The following is a 25,231-nucleotide window of genomic DNA, read 5'->3' as shown; positions in this document are numbered from 1 at the left end:
CAGCAAGTGACCCGTGCCCCATGCTGCAAAGGAAGACGAAAAACCTCCAGGGCCTCTGCCAATCTGCCCTGGAGGAAAATTCCTTCCCGACCCCAAATATGGCGATCAGTTAAAACCCTGAGCATGTGGGCAAGACTCACCAGCCAGCACCCAGGAAAGAGTTCTCTGTAGTAACTCAGATCCCATCCCATCCCAGACCACTGGGCATACTTCCCTGCTGATAATTTGGCAATTGATCTTTGATTAATTGCCAAAATTAGGCTATCCCATCATACCATCCTCTCTATAAACTTAGCAAGCTTAGTCTTGAAGCCAGATATGTCTTTTGCACCCACTACTCCCCTTGGAAGGCTGTTCCAGAACTTCACTCTTCTAATGGTTAGAAACCTTCATCTAATTTCAAGTCTAAACTTCGTAGTGTCCAGTTTATATCCATTTGTTCTTGTGTCTACATTGGTACTAATCTTAAATAATTCCTCTCCCTCCCTAATATTAATCCCTCTGATATATTTATGAAGAGCCATCATATCCCCCCTCAACCTTCTTTTGGTTAGGCTAAACAAGCCAAGCTCTTTGAGTCTCCTTTCATAAGCCAAGTTTTCCATTCCTCGGATCATCCTAGTAGCCCGTCTCTGAACCTGTTCCAGTTTGAATTCATCCTTCTTAAACCTGGGAGACCAGAACTGCACACAGTATTCCAGATGAGGTCTCACCAGTGCCTTGTATAATGGTACTAACACCTCCTTATCTTTGCTGGAAATACCTCGCCTGATGCATCCTGAAAAAACTGCATTAGCTTTTTTAACGGCCATATCACAATGGTGGCTCATAGTCGTCCTGTGATCAACCAATACTCCGAGGTCCTTCTCCTCCTCTGTTACTTCCAACTGATGTGTCCCCAATTTATAACTAAAATTCTTGTTATTAATCCCTAAATGCATGACCTTGCACTTTTCACTATTAAATTTCATCCTATTACTATTACTCCAGTTTACAAGGTCATCCAGATCTTCCTGTATGATATCCCGATCCTTCTCTGTGTTAGCAATACCTCCCAGCTTTGTGTCATCCGCAAATTTTATTAGCACATTCCCGCTTTTTATGCCAAGGTCAGTAATGAAAAGGTTAAATAAGATTGGCCCCAAAACTGATCCCTGAGGAACTCCACTAGTAACCTCCTTCCAGCCTGACAATTCACCTTTCAGTATGACCCATTGTAGTCTCCCCTTTAACCAGTTCCTTATCCACCTTTCAATTTTCATATTGATCCCCATCTTTTCCAATTTAACTAATAATTCCCTATGTGGAACCGTGTCAAATGCCTTACTGAAATTGAGGTAAATTAGATCCACTGCGTTTCCTTTGTCTAGAAAATCTGTTACCTTCTCAAAGAAGGAGATCAGGTTGGTTTGGCACGATCTACTTTTTGTAGACATGTTGTATTTTGTCCCAATTACCATTGACCTCAATGTCCTTAACTACTTTCTCCTTCAAAATTTTTTCCAAGACCTTACATACTACAGATGTCAAACTAACAGGCCTATAGTAACTCGGATTACTTTTTTTCCCTTTCTTAAAAATAGGAACTATGTTAGCAATTCTCCAGTCGTACAGTACAACCCCTGAGTTTACTGATTCATTAAAAATTCTTGCTAATGGGCTTGCAATTTCATGTGCCAGTTCCTTAAATATTCTTGGATGAAGATTATCTGGGCCCTCCGATTTTGTCCCATTAAGCTGTTCGAGTTTGGCTTCTACCTCGGATGTGGTAATTTCTACCTCCATATCCTCATTCCCATTTGTCATCCTATCATCCCTAAGCTCCTCATTAGCCTTATTAAAGACTGAGGCAAAGTATTTATTTAGATATTGGGCCATGCCTAGATTATCCTTAACCTCCATTCCATCCTCAGTGTTTAGCGGTCCCACTTCTTCTTTCTTTGTTTTCTTCTTATTTATATGGCTATAGAACCTTTTACTATTGGTTTTAATTCCCTTTGCAAAGTCAAACTCTACATGGCTTTTAGCCTTTCTCACTTCATCCCTACATGTTCTGACCTCAATAAAGTAGCTTTCCTTGCTAATCCCGCCCATCTTCCACTCCTTGTAGGCTTTCTGCTTTTTCATAATCACCTCTCTGAGATGCTTGCTCATCCAGCTTGGTCTACAACTCCTGCCTATGATTTTTTTCCCCCTTCCTTGGGATGCAGGCTTCTGAAAGTTTCTGCAGCTTTGACTTGAAGTAATTCCAGGCCTCCTCCGCCTTTAGGTCCACGAGTTCTTCAGTCCAATCCACTTCCCTAACTAATTTCCTTAATTTTTTAAAGTTAGCCCTTTTGAAATCAAAAACCCTAGTCCCAGATCTATTTTTGCTTATCCTTCCATCTAGTTTGAACTGAATTAGCTCATGATCATTCAAACCAAGGTTGTCCCCTACAACCATTTCTTCTATGAGGTCCTCACTACTCACCAAAAGCAAATCTAAAATGGCATCCCCTCTTGTTGGTTCTTCAACTACTTGGTGAAGAAATCCATCCGCTATCACATCCAGAAAAATCTGAGCCCTATTATTGTTACTAGCACTTGTCCTCCAGTCTGTATCTGGGAAGTTAAAGTCTCCCATGATCACACAATTCCCATTAGTTTTTACTTCATTAAAAACCTTAATAGAGGTCTCTATCCATATCCAGATCAGATCCCGGTGGTCTGTAGCACACCCCAAGCACTATCTCAGGGGAGGCTCTAGTAGCTTTCTTCCCCAATGTGATTTTTGCCCAGACAGACTGTCTTATCCTTTCCATCACTTCTTATTTCTTTACAGTTAACCTCATCATTGACATACAATGCTACTCCACCACCTTTACCTTTATTTTTGTCTTTCCTAAACAGCACATAGCCTTCAATACCTGTACTCCAGTCATGACTACTATTCCACCATGTTTCTGTTACCCCTATAATAACCGGTTTCACTTCCTGCACCAGTAGCTCTAGTTCCTCCATTTTGTTACCTAGGCTCCTCACATTAGTGTACAGACATCTTAATTTTTGCCGTTTGGCTTCACTGACATTCTTTACCCGGTTAGGCACAGACATTCTACCACCAGTATCACCCATTAGACTGGTATCTACACTACCCTTCCTCCTTATGTCCATTCTTCTGCCCATGGCTGTATCCTCTCTTACTTTGTTTTCTTCCCTCTCAATGTTGAATTCCAGCGTGGAGATTACCTGGACATCTCCCAACCATCTCCCCCAAATTCCTAGTTTAAAGCTCTCTTAATCAGTTGTGCCAGCCTCCATCCTAGAAACCTATTTCCCTCCTTACTCAGGTGAAGTCCATCCCGAGAGAACAGTCCTCTGTCCATGAATGCTTTCCAGTGGCCATACATACCAAAGCCCTCCTTATAGCACCACTGCCTGAGCCATCTGTTGATCGCCATAATCTTGTCACACCTTTGTTGCCCTTCTCTAGGAACAGGCAAAATCCCACTGAAGATCACCTGAGCCTCAATTTCCTTAAGCGTCTTCCCCAGTCTGGCATAGTCTCCCTTGATACGTTCCAGCGAGAATCTAGCCATATCATTCGTTCCCACATGAAGGACAATCAATGGATTCTTTCCCGCTCCCGTTTGGATCCTTTTCAGCCTCAGGTCCACATCCCGTATTTTAGCACCCAGCAGACAGCACACCCTTCTGTTCTCCGGATCAGCTCTAGTTACAGGCCTGTCTATCCTTCTCAGTAAGGAGTCCCCAATCATGTAGACCTGCCTTTTCCTGGTGACAGTGTGATTCTCCGGTCTGTCCCCTGCTCCCACTGGCTACAAGTCCTCTCGATTCCTATTCGTCCTTGCAATCGTCCGAAACCCATCCCATATCCTCCTGGGGCTCATATTTGGTGTTGTCTCCATTGACACTTCCCCTCTTCCTGTAGGACTAGCTGCTCTTCTCTTTTTCCTTGCCCTCTCACCTTCAGCGACCACCTGCTGTGCCCCTTCTTCATTTTCCAACTCCGCAAACCTGTTGCTGAGCTCTATTTCTCCTTCACTGGCCCGTCTTTTCCTCTGCCTGGTTCTCTTAGTCACATGCTTCCACCGTCCACTTTCCTCACCCAGTAGTCTCCCCTCAGAATTCTTTGGTCTTGCTTCCATCTGCAAGTCTGAGCTTGTCCCTTCAGTCTCCTCATGTCTTTGCTCTATCATCTGCTTGAACCCCCTTCTAAACTCAACCAGAGTTTCCACCTGCATCTCCAATCCTCGGATCTTTTCTTCCATCAGCTCTATCAGGCAGCACTTCATGCAGACGAAACTCTTTTCAGGTACCCCCTCCAGGATCATGTACATGCCGCAGCTTCCACATCCAGTCATCTTCATTGTGTCCTTCACTGCTGCCTCTGTATTGGTCATAGCCCTCCCACCTAAAACCTGTTAGTCCAAGAAACACAAACCAAACCAAACCTCCCAACAGGCACCAGAACACTGGCAGACCACCACTCACTCCCTTCACTAGCCTGTTGGTTCCTCTGCCTAGGTCTCTACGTCTCCCCTGCAACCTCCCCCACTGAAACTCCCCTGTTTACAGCTCTGTTTGCTGGCTGCTGTGCCACTGCAGCTGTCTATGCCGCTGCCTGACTGGCTGGCTGCCTTTATAGGACCCCTAAGCAGAGAAGCCCCACCCCCTAAGCAGGGCTCAGCTTCTCTCCCAGCACACTGCCCCTATCAGCCTCCACACATACAAACTGCAAAATGCAATACTCAAAATACAAAAACCTGCTCCTCCAGCAGCAGTCCCACTGAAACTCCCCTGTTTACAGCTCTGTTTGCTGGCTGCTGTGCTGCTGCAGCTGTCTATGCCGCTGCCTGACTGGCTGGCTGCCTTTATAGGACCCCTATATTTTTATTCTGACTGCTGAGCTGTAAGCAGAATGAACCTTCTCTTATGTTTATAATGGCCACCAACACAAAGTAGTCCTTTGCCAAATGCACTGCTAGCTGGTCATGAGAGTACAATCATATTTTAGTTAATCTCTCAGGTGAGGCAAGCAAACAATTTGACTGCAAGAGTTCCAGAAATGACCATGCATACAAGGAAATAGTGAAGAAGTTGGCAGCTTTGTGGATTTACCAGAACAGTGCAGAGAGTGGATTAAGCATCCCAAGAACAACTACTGGAAAGCCAGGGATGAGAACCACACATCTGGAAACTCACCATCATCCTGCCCGTTTTATGAGGAGTTTGACCAGGTGCTTGGAATGGCACCAAGTACTGAGCCACCAACACTTCATGACAGTCTGGTTAGCAGAGATGGTGATCTTCTGACCCTGGAATCCAGTTTGGCACTGGTGGGGAGCAAGCACATTCATAAACATACTATTCTCCCTCTTCCGTTGGCCTATGCAAGCCCATAACATGGGAGCAAAAAGCCCTGATTTGTGTTGCCCAGATGCATCCTGCTCCAGCTGTAATAGGCACACTTTCTGGTACAGTGTACCAATTCAGCGATCCATTACTGTCACGGGTCCATTTGGGGAAAATGGCTCACCTTTGGCTTCACAAAGATTGTGAAGAACACAGCAAGCCACAGTAATGCAGACAGCATTGATGACACTGGAATCCTAACAAGTCTTCAGATAGCACCAGCTGAATTTCAATTTGCTGAACCCGCCTTCAGTCACCATTCTGCACCTTCTGACAGTGTGATTAAATATAGTTTTGCCAGGTGTTCTGGTATGGCTCCTAAAGCAATGCAAAAGGGGGATATGCAGGGTCCTCCAAAATAACAGTGTGGACAGTAACTCCATTTATGACAGTGTCATTTGGTGACAGTAGTGTTGCATCTTGTCCATGGATGTAGACTCCCAATAATTGGAAAACACTGGCATCATGATCTTTCTTAGTGCAGCCCATGTTGGCATCAATAAATTGGCCTCTGTGGTCCACAAGGGCCTGCATAACAGTGGAGTAGTACCCTTTGCTGTTTGTGTTCTCATGCACCTTGAGGCGGGCAAACTATGGGCAGGTGAGTCCCATCAGTGCACCCAGCGTAGTTTGGAAACCCCATTCTCTCAAAACTAGTAATTATTTCAGGGATATTGTATGCCCACCACTTTTGGGTAAATCATGTGCCTCATTGCCTTGGAAACCTCCAACACCTCCTCACCCACAGTTGACTTTCCAGTGCCAAACTGGCCAGCTTACGGACCTGTAGCAGTCCAGGGTAGCCAGCTTCCAGATGGTTATAGCAACCCGCTACTCAACCAGTATTGCAACCCCCATGCGTGTGTTCTGACACTGGAGGGTGGGGGCAAGCTGTTCACAAAACTCTAGAAATGTAGCTTTCTTTGTGTGAAAGTTTTGGACCCACTGCTCGTCATCCCATATCCATATGATGATGAGATCCTATCATATGGATAGAACAGACTGTTCTTGTGGGCCTAGTACAGAAGCATTGGTCTGCAAAGGGGGCATCAACGGTTATTCTGAGAGTTGTAAGCAGCATCAGCCAATTTGTCTTCCGTGTGTGTATTCTCCTCCTCCTCCTCTGACAGGTGCCTTTGGTAGGTCAGAAAATGCAAGAGAAGCTCTTCAGATTGTGGTTCCTCCATGTTGCTGGCTCAGGTTGTCGGGAGCATGTAGACCCAGAAGACAGCTCAGAAGGATGTGTTGGCAGGCTGTGATATCTTTCTATAACCTGGAGTGGGCAGTCAAGTTTTCCCACACTGCACCATGAACCAAGGACTAGAGCGACCATAGCTGGGGAGGGTTCTGTGAAGCCTGGGATATGGTGATTTTGACTTGTAGCTGTGTACTGCGCTGTGCACACTGGAACCTGGGTTTGGGTTGAAAAATTCTAAACCTAGTGTCACCAATGAGTGCGTGGGCTCTCAAGCCCTGGGCTAACAAGCCCAATGTCCTCTGACTCAATTTACACTAACACTGGGATTACATTGCATACTATTTGCAATTTCAGAGGATAAGGCTAGGGAAAATATATTATTTTTCAATGTTAAAAATATTGTGGGAACCTTTTCTTTGGAAAGCTGTAGTGCCTCCATGCTTTGGAGCGGGGGGGGGAGGGATAGCTCAGTGGTTTGAGCATTGACCTGCTAAACCCAGGATTGTGAGTTCAGCCCTTGAGGGGGGCATTATAGGGATCTGGGGCAAAAATCTGTCTGGGGATTGGTCCTGCTTTGAGCAGGGTGTTGGACTAGATGACCTCCTGAAACCCCTTCCAACCCTGATATTCTGTGATTCTAAGAAGGTGGAGACTAGTGTCAGGGATGTGCCTTTCTCTGTGAGAATGTACCCAAACTTGGCCAAGTAAAAAGGCTTTGAAAAATTGCAGTTTGCACATGCTCAGTACAGACTTGCTAGGTCTTAACAGCTAAAATCTCTGAAGATTCCATCCTCCCTGAATATTCAGGAGCCTCGACAGCTAGACTGCATGTGCTTCATCCCCATGGAGTGACTGAACATGCTGCAGCCCAAGTCTACTAGTGAAGCTGACTTTCCCTGTTATAGCTGCTCCTGGCAGAGCTGAGGCTGGGCACTGAAGCAAAGAGCCTGTCTCTCCAGTGCTCACAATGACTCTCTAGTGGCACATGGGTAGCATGCGGGAGGAAATAGTTTGATTCAGATGCAGAGCACACGGGCGCTGGACCTATGGCATTGTGGGGGAGTAGACTGGGGGCAAAGGCTGGGACTAGAGTCTGGCAGTGGGGCTGAGGCTGGGACTGGAGTCTAGCAGCAGGACAGGGGAAAGGACCTGGGGGGAGATTTGACAAGGAAAAGGTTGCAGGGGTAGAACTGGGACTGGCTAAGCAAAGAGACTGACAAGGAGCTGGGGGAGGTGAGGGCACTGAGACTGGGTGAGAAGCCCAGGAACTAAGACTGAGAATGGGAGCCAGTGGGCTCAGGGGAAGGGGGGAACAGGAAGCCAAGTTTGGGGAGGATACTGGTATTGGCTAGGCAAGGAGATTGGGAACAAGGGAGTGGGGAGGATTAGGAGTGGCTGGAAGTGGGGGAGGCTGGGACTGGAATGGGGAGTCTAAAGAAGTGACATTAGAACTCCCTGGGAAAGGAGACTGGGACTGGGATCAAAAGCCTGAGGCATGGGACTGGCTAGGTGAGTAGAGTGGGACTGGGGCTGAGAAGCTAGTGGTGATGTAGAGACAGGACTGGGATAGGTACAGGTTGTATAGGATGAGGCAGGAAGAGTCAAACTTTGGAGGGCTGGACAGAAGAGTCTGTGAATACACTAGAGTACACTTCTCTCCAGAGCCTGTAATGGCCAAAGATCCTAGGGTCTCACCATTCCTTTGCTGTCAGGCAATGTCTGTGAAACCTAGAGCTGGTCAGACAATGTTCATCAAAGTAGTTTTTCATCAGGAAAAGCAGTTTTGATTAAACCAATTTTGTGTGTGAGAAATCATATTTGTTTCAAAAACAATTCCCGGAGAGAGTTTGAATTTTTTTTTTTTTTCAGAAAAAAATTCTAATGGAAAATTCCCAAATTATGTTTCAAAATTCTGTTTTATTTTTAAAACCATCAAGGGTAGCTGCTGTTTGGTACTGATTGAAATGTCTTATCTTTTTTTTCCTAAATCAAAGTGCATGCTGTTTTTGTTTAATGAAACAAATTACAACAAAAATAGAAAACAGTTTGCTCTAGAAAAAAATGCAAGACATTTCAGTCAGTATTAAGTATTATCTGCCTGTGCCTAGTAAAAAATACTTGAAACAAAATTTTTAAATGAAAAAAAAATTCAAAGCTGATTTTTTTCAGAATTTGTTTTGTGGGAAATTTCAAAAATATTTGGTTTCATTCCAATTTCTTGACATGTCAGTATTTCCCATAAAACAACAATTCCAAGTTTCAACCAGCACTAGTAAACCCACTGGCAGAGTGTCTCACTCCTTCTAGTTCTGGACCATGTAAAGGATGATAACCTCTCTTCCTATCAGTTATCCCATTAGCTCAAGTGGCAGAGTTATGTGCTGTATATCTAAAGGTTCCAGCCTGGCAGATAACCCATGTGGATGTCAGTAAAATATCACATTATGGAATTTGGTTTTTTTCACTTTTCTTTAAAAAAACAAAACAAAACAAAAAAACCTTGAATTGCACACACACAAATACACTAAAATAATATTAAAGTTGCAAATTCAAGGGCTCAAAAGTTAGGAAATGCACAGGCAACCTTAATTCAGCCACCTTGTATGTAAGCATATGATAGTCGTTAATTACATGACCACATGCTATTTTTTCCACCCTGCTTTGGAAATGAATCAGAGTTGAGTACAAAGAAGGCTGTTGTCTGGAGGACGCCTGCCTCATTTGTTGCAGAAGTTGAAAGGTTGTGGTGAGTGAGGCAGAGGTTTGCAGGAAATAGATAGTCTCATAGTTAAAGCAGTTGAATGCCACTCTGGGTAATTGGATTCTATCCCTGCCTCTGCCACAGGGTTCCTTTGTGATTGTAAGTAACTCATATGCACCAGATTTTTCACATTCAGTCATTGTTTGTTCCATATGTTCTGGGTGTTAAACTTGAGACCCTGGAGTCTGATTTGCAAAAGTGCTGAGCACTCAGAACTACAGTTGAAGTCAATGGGAGCTGTGCTATAATGCTGAAAAATCAGGCTCTGGGTATCTCAAATTGGGCATCCAAAATTAGAGGATACTTTTCACCTTAATCTCTGCCTCAGTTTGCCATCTGTAAAATGGAGATAGTACCTATGTATTTCACAGAGGTGTTGTGAAAATAAATTCATTAATGTTTGCTAAGCACTTGGATAGGGATGTTCATCATAGAAAAAGTCTATGAGGAGATTAATAGCCCTACTTTCACAGCAGGGTTTGAATAGTATGTGGTAAATAAAGCATGAGCCACACTTTGAACAATGAGGAGAAAACCAAATATAGAATGGCTGGCTCATTAAGTGAACATTGTCCATTCTGTGCACCGAATGACATTGGGATCTTGTGGAAATAGTAGTATGTGATCGGGTAATTGATGACTGTATCATAATAGATACATACAAGGAGGCCGAATTAAGGTTGCCTTAACTCTGTCATTTCATGACTCCTGAGTGTTTGACTTTGCAGCCTTAATAATCGTCTTCATTACATGCAAAACCCCACAACTATGGTAAGACTTACAGAGTAAAACTATTTGTGTAGCGGGAGATACATTTTGAGAGGGAGATATCTCATACTATTTTTGAATTATTTGGGGTGGGGGAGATGGTATTAATGTAGTTTACAACATTTGCCAGGAGAGGTTGATAAACCCAAATAGGTTTATTTATTGTTTTGTGACTTGTTCTCCTAAAGCTGGCCAATTTCATCTTTAGTTAAGCTCACCATATAAATAGCACTTAACTTTATTTCTTGTTAGCACCACTTGTAAATCTTTGTTATATATTTTAAGGAAATGCAACTAAGAGAGATGACTGCCTATTTATCTGCCTGAAGAGAACATTCTACAGTTTAGACTGCTTGAACGTTCTTTAGTATGGTATCAGTAATATAGTGTAGATACCACCCTGAATTTGTAGAATCTGTGGAATTTGTCAAAAGTCTAAAGCAGGGGTCGGCAACCTTTCAGAAGTGGTGTGCCTAGTCTTCATTTATTCACTCTAAGTTAAGGTTTTGCGTGCCGGTAATACATTTTAACGTTTTTAGAAGGTCTCTTTCTATAAGTCTATATTATATAACTAAACTATTGTTGTATGTAAAGTAAACAAGGTTTTCAAAATATTTAAGAAGCGTCATTTAAAATTAAATTAAAATGCTGATCTTACGCCACCAGCCTGCTCAGCTTGCTGCCGGCCTGGGGTTCCGTTCACCTAGGCTGGCAGCGGGCTGAGCAGGGCCTGCAGCCAAGACCTGGGGGAGGGGGGTCAGGGCAGAGGGCTGGGGGGGTTCAGGGCAGAGGGCTGCGGCGTGGGGGGGTGTAGGGCAAAAGGCTGGGTGGGGGGGGTTCAGGGGTCAGGGCAGAGGGATGGGGGCTGTGGGGGTGCAGGGCAGAAGGCTGGGTGGGTGTGGGGGTTCAGGGCAGAAGGTTGGGTGTGTGTTGGGGTGGGGGGGTTCAGGGCAGAGGGATGGGGCTGTGGGGGTGCAGGGCAGAAGGTTGGGTGTGTGTTGGGGTGGGGGGGTTCATGGCAGAGGGATGGGTGTGGGGGGGGTTCAAGGGTCAGGGCAGAGGGCTGGAGGGTGTGGGGGGTGCAGGGTAGAAGGCTGGGTGTGGGGGGGGGGTCAGGGCAGAGGGCTGGGGTGCTCGGCTCGTAGGGGTGCTCCCATCCCCTGCCCTGAGCGGCTCATGGCAGGGGGCTGGAAGGGATATGCCCTGTTCCACCCCATTCCCCAAGGCTCCGTCCCTACCTCTCTCTGCATCCTCTACGGAGCTGCGTGCAGGCTGCCGCTCTTCCCCCTCCCCCTTGCAAGGGCCATCAGCTGATTGGCGCAGGGAAGGAGAGGGAGAGGGGCAGGAAAGTGCCACGCTAGGGGAAGAAGCAGGGGAGGGGGGAAGCTTGTCTGCCGCAGGACCAAGCTTCTTCCTCCTGCCCCCGCAGGGGAGAGCAGTAGGCGGGGGGACTGAGTGGGGCTGGGGGCCGGGACCATGGCAGGCAGCTGCGTGCCACTCAAAATCAGCTTGCATGCCGTAGGTTGCTGACCCCTGGTCTAAAGTATATTTTTCTGTGAATAGGCATACTGTTTTTTCTAATGTTACTGTGCTCAGTCTTTTGATGGAACTCACATGAGATTTTCCTTAATTGTAAAATGAAAATATTTTATTAGTCTGTATGAATGGTTTCATTTATATAGAGAAAATTGGTAGGAGTGGCTGGTAAGTATGGAAGGAATTATCTGTAGTTTGCTCCAATAATTTGGATTTTGTTTCTGTTGCAACAATATGGTGTAGTAGTAAATGATTGTCACTAAATTTAAATAAGAACCTTTCAGAAATGTAGTTTAGCTCCAGCATTTAGTAGCGTCTGCTGCTCTTCCTGACAATTAGATCATTATAATTTCTTACAAAATCTAATGATTCCCACCTGATTCTGTAACCTCAAAGATCACAGACAGAAAATGGGGATTTAAGGGCCATGTCTTTAATATATATAATATAATATTCTGCAAGGTTAGTTACAGGATGTTTCATTCTGTGACATAAATTAAATCAAATATTCTATAATATGGCATTACTTGCCTATAGGTTTTTGCTAACATATCAGCTCAACAGGCAAAGACTTCACTGTGGTTATGTGTGTGTGTTGGTTTTTTTAGTTTAGTTCCATACCTAACTTTCCATGTGTTACATGGGAATGGATAGTAAAATGTTTTTGATGTAAACTGTTGTTCTTCCATCTGAATTTGCAGAGCCACAGATTGCTGGCTTACGTCATTTCATAAAGAAAATTATTATTTAAAATTGGTATACATATATACAGTATGCTGTTTTAGTTATTTATTAAAGCCTTGTGTTCTAATTAGCTTGAAGGAGTTCAGTTTTAATTTTATTACCTATCCCTTGAGTACATTCAAGGTTTCTAGTGAGTTTGTTTCATCGTTATGCCAGCAATGTTCATCAGCTGATAGTAAAAACTGCAGCACTCCCACAGATATGTCTGTGTTAAGGAGTTCAAATCTCAGGTGTACAAGTTTGCTCTGCTCTTAACTTTGTCATACAGGATGTCAATGGAAGGAAATATTCTTTTAATAAAAAATTGTCTATTATAAAGTGACCTAAATGTTTTTTAAATAGTTCGTGTTTATTAATTTATTCAGTCATATGGAAGATATTATTTAGATCTTGTCCATCCCACATCTAATGGTTTAATTTGCTCTATGACATTTGTGTTACTTAAAGAAAAATGATTAGCAATGTAAGTAAATGGTTAATCTCTGTGACATTCTATCCACCCACTTATACCCACCGGTGTACGGTTGTGCTGATTGGGAGGGCCAGTGAAATTTGCTGCAATGTGGAATTGTTTTAAACTATTGTGAGGACAGCATGTGCAATTTTATTTTAATCCATTGAAGTTGTTTTGATCTTGCAGGTGCATAATATACCATAAAAGACTTCCAATGGGATTTGTGCTTCTAAATCACTTGGATGCTTTTGAAAATCCCACCCTTTGCCTTTTCACACTTTCCTTTTTCCTATGGCATAAATTGAGCAGAAAGTGTCTGCTTGAATTCTGAATTACAGTACCTGTTTTTGGATAGTTAGTGTTAAATTGGCTTAGTGTTCTGTTTAGATCAAGTGTAAGTAGTCTCTTGGCCTATCCAAGGCCGTGATCAAGTGACTTGATGTTTTTGGTCTTTTGGCCTCGAGATGAAAACCTTGTCTGTGTCTCTGGGACCTTGAGGTGAAAATATTATCTAAGTTACTGCACTCATCATAATTTTGTATATCTGGCTGTTTATTTGGTTACTATGATGGATAACAAATTTCTGTAGCATCCAAATGCATCATAAAGATACCAATACATAAAACAAATACTATTATAATGCAGAATAAAAGTATTTTATTAGTCAAACACCAGGCCCTGAAAAAGCAATTATTAAAATTTCCAGAGTAAACATTGCTAGTAAGTTTGTAAACACCCATTAAAATTATTTCTAGGGAAAAATAAGGTGAGTCATGTATTTATTTTAGTTCTCCCTTATTTTCACAACTGATTGTGCCAGAATATATTCATGCCATGCTGAGAGAAGCCATACAAGCACTCAATCCACCAGGCCATATGCCTTCTTTAAGAGAGGAGGAATCTATTTTCTCAGAATATTAGTATAAAACTTGTATTTATGCATGAAGTAATTCTCCAGTTTCTCCTAATACACAAGCATGAGTGTTAGCATTATTTTCTCTAACTAAAAAAGTAGCAGATTCCATATGCTGTAAAATGGAGTAATAGCTATACTTTGTGAACCTTTCGCATTTGATTTAGTCTCTTTTAAACAAACTAGCAATTTATTCCTACTACAAACATTTGAACAATACTTGATCCACTATAATATTTAGTGTACCCATTGGGTGGTGCATTATCTTGATAACTTGGGAGTTCCTACTCTGACTAGTGCAGCTTATCACTGTTTAAAGTTAAAATAATAGTTTATAGCTCCTTTAAAGGCCTTATTTGCATGTATCTGTACCATCTTGGTTTGGAAGGGAACACACTGTGTATCAGCAATCTGCTAACGTTTTGGCATTTTAAAATGTTGCTTAATTAATTTTTGTTTCATTCTTAGGTTTACTATTTCCGACAAGGTCATGAAGCGTATGTTGTAATGGCTAAAAAGAATAAAATATATAGCATTAATCCAAAAAAACAGCCGTGGCATAAAATGGAGCTACGGGTATGATATTTCTTACTTTTCCCATTTTTGTTGTCTTTAAAATAAGTCATAGAAAAGCAGGGCCACCCAGAGGGGAGGGGCAAGTGGGGCAATTTGCCCTGGGACCCGCAGGGGCCCCATGAGCCACTCCGGGTTTTCAGCGGCAGATCTTTCTGTGCAGCTGAAGACTCGGAGTGAGTGAAGGACCCGCCGCAGAAGTGCTGCCGAAGCCTCGGCATGCTGCCCAGTGAGTACAAGCGCCGCAAGCGACGGGGGGGGAGACGCAATCGGCAGCACTTAAGCTTCTCTATTGCCGCCGCTTCATTCTTCGGCGGCAATTCGGCGACGGGTCTTTCCCTCCGAGAGGGACCCACCGCTGAATTGCCACCGAAGACCCTCCCCTGCCCCAGACCCCCTGAATCCTCTGGGCAGCCCTGTAGAAAAGAACTTTTATATACATGTTATTTGACAAAAAGTGTCTGTAGTTTTGCTGACAGAATCTTTTTAAAACAGATATTTTTAACTTTGTGTTTAAAATGATTTATTAAGATTTAAAAAAAATGAAATGATTGCCCAAGAAGTTTTAAACAGGAATAAATAAATATTTAAAAGTTACGATTGTAATAATTTAATTGATTACTGAAAAGGATGAAACAAAAAATCCTAGACCTGTGATTGATGTTCATGTATCAATCTGATTTATTTTTTTAACCCTTGTTAAAAGTGTGTTGCAGTGAACACTTAAGTTTCTAAACAATTCGATACAATGAGGTTATATTGGGGAATTGCATCTTTTTGGTTTCAGGGAGTAAATTTGAAAGGTCTGTATTTGACCTAGTAATTTTGTTTACATAGTTCACCACTGAAATCTGTTGTTCAACAGAAGTATATTCATTTTTTCATTTCATACTGCTGTTACAGTCCTCTTATATTCAACCACCTTAAATAAGAATGTTGTTTTATTTACTTCAGGAACAAGAGCTGATGAAAATAGTTGGGATTAAATATGAAGTGGGATTGCCTACTCTCTGCTGTCTTAAACTTGCTTTTCTTGACCCAGATACTGGTAAACTGACTGGAGGATCATTCACCATGAAGTAAGGGAAGCATTATTTCTGTTCCAATAGGGAAGCTGTTTTTTGTAATATTTAAAACCTTTTAAATTTGCTAAATTTTAAAAAGAACAGGAGTACTGTTGTCAGCAAAAAAAACTTTTATAGTGATAATCAAGATAGCCCATTTCAGACAGTTTGACAAGAAGCTGTGAGGATACTTAACATGAGGAAATAGATTCAATGGCCATTTTTTGCTGACAACAGCTCATCTTAATTAATTAGCCTCTTAGAGTTGGTTGGGCAACTCCCACCTTTTCATGTTTTCTGTATGTATATATATCTCCTCACTATATGTTCCATTCTATGCGTCCGATGAAGTGGGCTGTAGCCCATGAAAGCTTATGCTCAAATAAACCTGTTAGTCTCTAAGGTGCCACGAGTACTCCTGTTCTTTTTGTGGATACAGACTAACACGGCTGCTACTCTGAAACCTAAATTTTAAAGATAAGTTTTATTTTTAAACAGAAATTTTCTGTGACATAAATTTAAGATGTTTATATTGAATTCAGATGCATTAAATGCATTTGGATATCTAACGATGTTTTCTGTATTCTGTTGCTGGTTTTTCACCTTAATCATTCTTTTTCCATTTTGATTGCAACTAGGTACCATGATATGCCAGATGTTATAGATTTCCTAGTCTTGCGGCAGCAGTTTGATGATGCAAAACATAGACGATGGAATATAGGTAGGTGGTGAGTTTTGTAAAAAGTTAAATAAATTCATCTGGTTTCATTCATGTTGCCTTATTTCATTAGGAAACATGGCAAAGTGGGTGAAAATAAAGTATTATGCCGGAATCGGAGAGCAAGATGTACTGATCTTTATAGAGATGCAGTGCTTACAGCTCCTGCAGAATTAAACTTTGCCACTGAACACAATTATATGTGAGAAAAAATAGAGTTTAAAGATGACCTGCAAAAGAAGATAATGTGTTTTCCTTTTATCTTATAAATATCAGGAATATCACATCTTGTCTTCCCTTACTTGCTCAAGGACCCTTTGTAGGACTAAAGAACTAAGCTAGAACTCTCTTCTCTCAATTGAAATGTTGACTTTCACAAAGAGAACTTTTGTTAGAAGTTTGAATTAAATAGATATTTTAAGAAAATCAGACTTTTTAAGAATATATAGAAAAAATCTCATCCTGCCTCAGTTGCTCAGGTTTCAGTTTTTTGTGATGTCATAGTTCTACTAGTCTTTTAAGGACTCCTCCAATAAAAATAGGGAAGACAAAAGCTAATACTTGTTCGGTTTGGGTTGGTCACCCGACCCCCCCTGGGACTGTCCCCCCCAGCAGCTGCACACACACCCTAGCACCCTGCACACACACACTCTCGCGCCCTCTGGTCTCCTACCACAGCTGCACATAGCTCAGACATGCAGCTCGCCTTCCACTGCAGTCCTAATGCCTCCAGGGATCCTGCTCCAGCCTGGGTCACTGGACCCGTGATCCTGCAGGGTGGGGGTCACTGAGTATCCTGGCTTCCTGATGCTGCTGGGCCTAATCCTGTGCTGCCCCATTTTTTCACCCTCCCACCAGCTCTGCACCCAGGGCAGATCCCTTCCTGCCCCACCCTAGTTATGGCCCTGAGGATGTCACATGGACCGCAGCTGTGTGCTGATTTGGGCACAAATGGCCCATGGGGTTGAAAACGACTGAGCTAGCCCAAACTTTGTACCATTTTTATAACTTTTGGTTTTTATTCTGTGTGTGTGTGTGTTTGTTTATTTATTCATTTATTCATTCATTCATTCCTCTGCAATGCCTGTTGAATGGTTATTTCCAGTCACTGAGTGCTGGGACCATCCATTATGAGTATCCCGTCAGATAGATACACAAACACCTACCTCTCTTCAGAAACCCTCCTCACAAAAAAATACTTCCGGAAGAAGAGGATTCCCTCATCACAAAAGGAGCCTTAGAGAAAGTACTTCTATTTTCTGTACTTTCACATTCCCAAGCAGGTGGATGGTTTCAGACCTGTCCTGGATCTCAGGAGGCTAAACAAGTACCATAATATCTTAAGAATACAGGACGTTCATGTTGGGTGTAATCTTACCCTATTACAAGGAAACCAGTACATAACACCTCTGATCCTTCTGGAGTCTCTCTGAGTGCACCCCATCAAGTGTCAGTCCCTGCACCTTGACTTCTCTTCTGGTGAATAAATAAGTATTTGTTTTAAACCCACTGCCCATTAATTTCATTTGGTGGCCCCTAGTTCTTATATTATGGAAACAAGTAAATAACTTTTCCTTATTCACTTTCTCCACACCACTCATGATTTTATATACCTCTATCATATTTCCCCTTAGTCTCCTCTTTTCCAAGCTGAAAAGTCCTAGGCTCTTTAATCTCTCCTTATATGGGATCCGTTCCAAATCCCTAATTATTTTAGTTGCCCTTCTCTGAACCTTTTCTAATGCCAGTATATCTTTTTTTGAGATGAGCTGACCACATCTGTGTGCAGTATTCAAGATGTGGGCGTACCATGGATTCATATAAGGGCAATAAGTTATTCTCCATCTTACATTCTATCCCTTTTTTAATGATTCCTAACATCCTGTTTGCTTTTTTGACTGCCACTGCACACTGTTATTTTTTCCAATGTGCATTACTTTACATTTATCCACATTAAATTTCATTTGCCATTTTGTTGCCCAGTCACTTAGTTTTGTGAGATCTTCTTGAAGTTCTTCACAGTCTGCTTTGGTCTTAACTATCTTGAGCAATTTAGTATCATCTGCAAACTTTGCCACCTCACTGTTTACTCCAGATCATTTATTAATAAGTTGAATAGGATTGGTCCGAGGACTGATCCTTGGGGAACACCACTAGTTTACCCCTCTCCATTCTGAAAATTTACCATTTATTCCTATGTTTTATTCCCTGTCTTTTAACCCGTTCTCAGTCCATAAAAGGATCTTCTCTCTTATCTCTTGACAATTTACGTAAAAGCCTTTGGTGAGGGACCTTGTCAAAGGCTTACTGGAAATCTAAATACACTATGTCCACTGGATCCCCCTTGTCCACATGTTTGTTGACCCCCTCAGAGAACTCTAATAGATTAGTAAAACATGATTTCCCTTTACAGAAACCATGTTGACTTTTGCCCAACAATTTATGTTCTTCTTTGTATCTGACAATTTTATTCTTTACTATTGTTTCAACTAATTTGCCCAGTACTGATGTTAGACTGTAATTTCCGGGATCACCTCTAGAGCCCTTTTTAAATATTGGCATTACATTAGCTATCTTCCAATCATTGGGTACAGAAGCTGATTTAAAGGCTAGGTTACAAACCATAGTTAATAGTTAGTTCCGCAATTTCACATTTGAGTTCTTTCAGAATGCTTGGGTGAATGCCATCTGGTCCTGGTGACTTGTTACTGTTAAGTTTATCAATTAATTCCAAAACCTCCTCTAGTGACACTTCAGTCTGTGATAATTCCTCAGAGTTGTCACCTACAAATGACGGCTCAGGTTTGGGAATCTCCCTAACATCCTCATCCGTGAAGACTGATTATACAAATAGTATAATCATAACCAGCAAATCATAATCATTTTGTAAACATTTTACATGCCACATTGTACAAAAATTGTTTCAAATATATAATAGTGGTTGTTATAATAATCTATATAGTCATATTTTAATCAAATAACGTCACACCAGTCAGGATACATTAGCCACAAATTATTACAGATCAACTCCATGTTCTTCACACATGGCTCTTAATTTAAAGGACACTGTTTCCCTGTGGCCATCAGGTTGACACACTGCAACTACCTGAGGTTCTGTATGGGACAGAGACGTTACCAGTACAAATTACTTCCCTTTGATCTGTCCATAGCCCCGTTTCCGTTCACTCTGGTTTAGGGCATGTATTGATTGAGTTTTGCTACAATCTAGCCAGGGTGTTAGTACTTCCTGGGCTAACGCCCATTCGACCAGGTCCAGTGAAACTTTTGTGGCATTTTTTAGGCAGGTGCCCATAATGGAGATTAATATAGCAGCCACTTGAAGTTCAGTCTAAACTTTCATCAAGCACTACTCTTTAGAATCAGCATTGTGCTCTGATAGTCAATTTGGGGAAACTGTGCTACAATCCATATTTCATTGAGAACTTCTACCTTCCAGCTGGGTAGACTGCTCGCTAGTCTCCTCACAAGTGGGAATGCACAGAAGCGTTAGAGAGAGGTTGGTATACAAAGTTTAGTGTTTGCTGGACTTTGAGGAATTTTGTACTTGAGAGGAGGAAACATAGGAACCTTCTAAAGTAAGAAATCCTATTGAGAACAATAGGTATAACATGTGAGTTTATATATATTAGAATTAAAGATATTAAAAAATTAAACTGTCTTCCACTGCTATGAGCTTGAAAAATGTTGCAACATACATGTAAATTATACTGATCGCTGATTTTTATATGATCGTTACCTATATTTTTTCTGATATCCTACACAACTTAATATAAGTTCTTTCTAAAGAGTGCCCTTTACTGTTGTTTTAAGGGTGTATCAGTCTGAATACTCTTTATATTTGTTTATTGACACAGACATCTCCAAAGAATGACTACCAGGAAGATTAGACAAATGTGGTGTAGAAATTGGTAAATGAGATTGTTTTGTATTGTCCAGGTGATCGTTTCAGGTCAGTAATAGATGACGCCTGGTGGTTTGGAACAATTGAAAGCCAGGAACCTCTACAGCCCGAATATCCTGACAGTTTATTTCAGTGCTACAATGTCTGGTTAGCAAATTTGATCTTACTTACGCTTTTAATAAATCATTTTAATGTAAATTTTTAATCTTGCATAGCAAACACCGATTTAGGTGATTTGGCTCCTTTAATTGCAGTAATAAAACTTATTATAAAGTGTGTTTATTAGTAATAAAATAAACATTACATATAAGAGTAATATATTTTTAACTGTTTAAGCAGTACTAATTACTGTAATTTAAACTCAGTTAATTTTTTCTTTAAGTTGGGACAATGGTGACACTGAGAAGATGAGTCCTTGGGATATGGAGCTCATACCAAATAATGGTGTGTAAGTGTGTAGATGTGTTATCTTGATTTATAAGTATAGAAAGCATATCTTATGCAAATAGTTTTTAAAAATTAAGGATACCGAGTATGTTTCTCTGTAAAATGCCAGAAAAAAAGAAACAATTAAATAAGAATCATAAAAATCATTGCAATATAAATTCATGCTTAAATTAGTAAATTACAAATATATATCTATTAAAATGAGCCTGATCTGTGACTGGAGTAACTGGATACATAATCATGTCAATATCATTAAAGGAAAAAAGCCTAAGAGTTTGCTAATTAATAGGACCACTGGAAATTCATAGGATTCTGTAATTTCCCTGTTCTCCATGCAGGAAAATAATGTTTTGGTATTATTTTTCCTGTGGAAACAGAACAAAATCACTCAAGAATTCAACAGATGGCATTTTGCCTGGCCCACATACAAGCTAGAAGGAACAGGTGAACCTGCTCCCCCACTAGGTTCAGTGGAAATTGCATGCAAGGCACTCACTAATCCTATACACACAAAGTGCTTGGAGGCAAATTGGCAAAGGGGACTTATTCTCCCTCTGGTCCTGCTATCCAAGGTAGGAATTGTGGCAGCTGAAGTGCATGCTCTCCAGTGGGCCCACTAGCATTATTTCTTCTGTCCATCCACACCCTACTGCGTTACCACACTCTGAGCTGGATTTTTTTTTTTAATTAGTTAAAAACTGAATATAGTTTGGAATATTTTTTTTCTGTTTTCTGGGAGATTTATTGATGACTTTGCTTTGCTATCCGAAAACTATTTTTTTTCTTTCTCTCTTAATGTAGAACTGTGATTCAGTTCAGCCTACTGTACATATTCTGTTACAATTATATATTATTTCAATATGTTTCAGTTACTCATTATTTGGTTTTAAAGAATAAAGTTCCTCTCCCAGGCTCTTGCTACCACTTAGACATAATTAAAAGTATAGTAACACACAAGGTAAAACCAGCAACAACTCTAATACCAAAATGTAAAATATCCATCCAACCACAAACCCAAACATCCCAAGAATCTCCTGCTACACCTACAAAAACTTATCCTTATTGCACTTTCCCTGCCCAAAAGTCTGGATAAAAAGATGGACCTTGCAGTGTGCCCTGAAAATCAGTAGATTCTGGCTATTTTTTATCAAATCAGGGTATTAATTGCAAAGTCGAATGCCGTCGAGAATGCCCTGATGGTAGCTTCTCTTCTATGTCTCAGGGGCTCCAGTTCAGGAACCTCCACTTACCACTGCAATGGAAGAAGGAGAAAGGCAATTTTCAAAATAGGCAGATCTCAAGAGCTATATAGGTTAAAACCATTATCTATAAATTCTACCTGAAAACCTATAAAACACCACTACAGTTCCCAGAACATAGTTAAATTATCAATTTATTTTAAAAATTTCACATGCTACAGAACTACCGTTGTTTACTGCAAAAATACATTCACCCACAAACTGACCAAGTCTGCAGGTCTAGTAAATAGAAAATCCACAAAATTCTGGCAGGATCCAGCAAGTTGCATTGTGGGAAATGTATTTGTTAGCTGGTAACAATATACATGAAGCATGTAAGACCCAGGAATGGTATCAAAGCATTGTTGTCTTTTGCACAAAGAACTACACATCTTACACTTCTAGTCAGTAAAACAGTGTTATTCTATATACTGCCTATATTAATTACTCTGTGTTCTTAATAGACGCATGTCTGTCTTGAAATATAAACAGATGAATATTTTTCAGTGATCATCTGGGTCTTTTTTATGGGATATTTCAGCTGTGTTTCCTGAAGAGCTGGGAACTAGTGTTCCTTTAACTGATGTTGAATGCCGAACATTGATCTACAAACCTCTGGATGGAGAATGGGGTTCCAGAACCCGGGATGAGGAATGTGACAGAATTATTGCAGGGATAAACCAGCTCATGACTCTAGGTAAACATTTATGATTGAATAATTTAAGAAACATTCAGTATGGAAGCTAACTTTCATAGGAAGGGATGATATGCATTTTTATGAGAACACCACAGTTCACAAAATTAGTAAATGCTGTCATCGATCAACTGCAGTAGTCATAAAATCACTAGTTGAATTATCACCTTATTAAAAAAAGAATATATTTTGTTCACAACATGACATATCTACATACTGCCTTTAATATACAGTCTGACTCAAACTTTCAAAGGTGACTGGTGATTTTGAGTTTTTCAATTTTCGGACATGTAATTTGAAAGACCTTGAAGAGCTTGATTTTCAGAAAGTACTGAACACTTGCCCTTTGAAAATCAAGTCCGGTTTATGATATCTCAAATTGAGCACCCAAAATCACTTGCTAGTGTTGAAAATGGAGGTCCCTATGTTGAATAGAAAAGCTGTAACTTCATTTTGAACAGATAGCAAAAAGTATGTATTGGTTTTGTTTTCCTAGAGAATGTTACAATGAATACCTGTACTTGGGATTTTTCCTAATTAAGCTGCTGTGTACTGCAGCCATCATTTTTCTTCTCTTTGGGTTGTGAGGAGAACAGATGTGTAATTTATTGGTTTAGCAAATGGTTCACTATGAGTTTACCACTTGTGGGGACAAATGCCGATATATATTGGCAGCGTCTGAAAAGTGAAACACTATAAATTCTTTCTACATACACATCACTAATTCTGTCCTTAACATAGTCAAAGGTATGCATATATATAACTTTGGGTATCTTGTGATAAGATGGCTGTTGAAATGTGCGTAGTTAATTTTCGTGTGTCTGTATGGTACTTAAACAAATGTGTGAACTATTATAAACAAAAATTTGGTTTAACAGGGATTAAGATTTGTTAAGTGAGACACCTTGTTGGTACCTGAACATTTATACAGCATGTTTTCTTTGATGGGGACACACTGCATCTTCACAAGAAACTACCTTGTGCCCCCAACAAATAAGGAAACACACTACACATAACTCATTAATCTCCCTCATTCAGAATAATGTAAAACATTAATTACAAAAGGAGTTAGCAAATTAGCAAATACCAGCAATATGTGCAGTATGTAATGTGCTTTTGAAGAAAGTATGAGGTTGTAATTAAGGTTTCCACTTCTGTGCCTCCATAGTAAGAGTAATGGTATATTTAAATTATTTTAGCTGGGTCTTTTCATAGTCTTTTCAAGGTTTTCTTTTTTTAACTACTACTATTGTTGCTTGTTTTGTATAAAGGTTCAATTTACTGTAGCAATCTAAGAGTAGATTTTTAACTGCAATAGAGCTTTCTGTTTCACCTTTTTCTTAGAAGACCAGCTCATCTAGCAACTATTTTTTGTCAATTCTTGTTTTTTAAAATATAGTTTAAATTTTTGTACTAATTTTTTTCATTCCTTCCCCTATAAAATCAGGTATTGTGGTATTGTAAGAACCATAAGTCCAGTTGTACAAGTGGAGGGAAAGAAAAATAAAGTCTGTGAAGCCTTCACTTGTTTGAATTCCATTATCCTCTGGCATATTGTTTTTTTTGCTTGTATCATATTTGTCTTTGTCCTAAATTCCTTGTAAATTCCTCTGGGCAGGGACTACAGCTTTTATAGTAACGGTCTAAAGAATTGCTTTGCACATTAAAATTTGAGAACTTTGAAGATGAGGGAGTGGTAATGCAAGGGTTCTCAACCTTTTTCTTGCCGAGGCCCCCCTCAACATGCTATAAAAACGCTTCAGCCCCCCACTGCTCCTGGCTTGGGGTGCTGTGGGGGAGGGGAGGTTTGCCGGCGTCAGCCACATGTCGCTTCTGGCTTGGTGGGCGGCTGGGGCTTCAGCCCTGCAATGCTCCCGACTAGGGAGGGAGAGTGACTAGTTTCAGCCATGGAACTCCATGGCCCCCCCCAAAAAGGGCTCGCAGACCCCAGGTTGAGAACCACTGTGGTAATGTAAAGATTAATGAAGTGATATTTTTCCAAAGCAGAGTGAGTCAGAAGTGCACCAATTAATATTTTGGAATTTCATATTTTGAATTATATAACTTACAGATTGTATCTGTAACAAAAGGTAATTCTCTTTATATTTTGAATGCACACAGCATGTTTCTCGAAGTGCAGTCCTTCATGCACAGAGGGATGGCTTTGATTAATCACTACAGTAATCATGCTTATGGCATGTGCTACAGCACACGTGTGTGTGTGTGTATAAAATTTCACTAATATTTTAAAGTATGTAATATTGGCTTTTCTTCTTTGTTTCTGTCACTTACTATTTGTATTCTAAGCTTCAAGGTGTGTTTGAGTGAGGAGGAGTGTTGAAAATAAAAAAGATCTGAAACAGACTATTAAAGGGCTGGTTTTATGTGATCTCACATTGAGTTTTCATTTATATTTAGATATTGCTTCTGCATTTGTGGCACCTGTGGATCTCCAGGCTTATCCAATGTATTGCACTGTTGTGGCATATCCCACAGATCTCAGTACCATTAAACAAAGACTGGAAAGCAGATTTTACAGGTTAGATCCAAGTCTCTGTTACTTCTATAAAGTAGTGCCAAACAGATCTTTTTGCTTTTCTTTTTATAGGATAATATCTAACAAAGAGATTGAAATAGATTGACTGTGTCCATCTGTCTCACCATGCATCTATCCTTCAGCTAGGTTTTCTTTATTAAAAGTGTTAAAGTAGAGATTGACCAGCTATTTTTCTTGGATGTGAATTTTAGAATATGCATATTGTGCAAGTGCCTAGTCCTGCAGTTGG

General features: G+C 40.7%; 1 protein-coding gene across 1 annotated transcript in view; it reads left to right on the top strand.

Moving 5' to 3' along the window:
- Nucleotides 1-25,231, top strand: part of LOC123365963 (pleckstrin homology domain interacting protein) — a 357,662-nt gene that overhangs the window by 299,150 nt on the left and 33,281 nt on the right. Inside the window, exons 25-31 of the mRNA XM_045009003.1 lie at nt 14,258-14,365; nt 15,317-15,441; nt 16,065-16,147; nt 20,102-20,213; nt 20,449-20,510; nt 22,293-22,448; nt 24,864-24,984. Of these exons, the coding sequence (XP_044864938.1) occupies nt 14,258-14,365; nt 15,317-15,441; nt 16,065-16,147; nt 20,102-20,213; nt 20,449-20,510; nt 22,293-22,448; nt 24,864-24,984 (767 nt within the window). The remainder of the gene's footprint in view (nt 1-14,257; nt 14,366-15,316; nt 15,442-16,064; nt 16,148-20,101; nt 20,214-20,448; nt 20,511-22,292; nt 22,449-24,863; nt 24,985-25,231) is intronic.

The sequence above is a fragment of the Mauremys mutica genome, chromosome 3 (genome assembly GCF_020497125.1).
Source record: "Mauremys mutica isolate MM-2020 ecotype Southern chromosome 3, ASM2049712v1, whole genome shotgun sequence".
Classification (NCBI taxonomy): Eukaryota; Metazoa; Chordata; order Testudines; family Geoemydidae; genus Mauremys; species Mauremys mutica.
The sequence above is the reverse complement of the archived record's forward strand: the minus strand, read 5'-3'. Positions and strand labels throughout refer to the sequence as shown.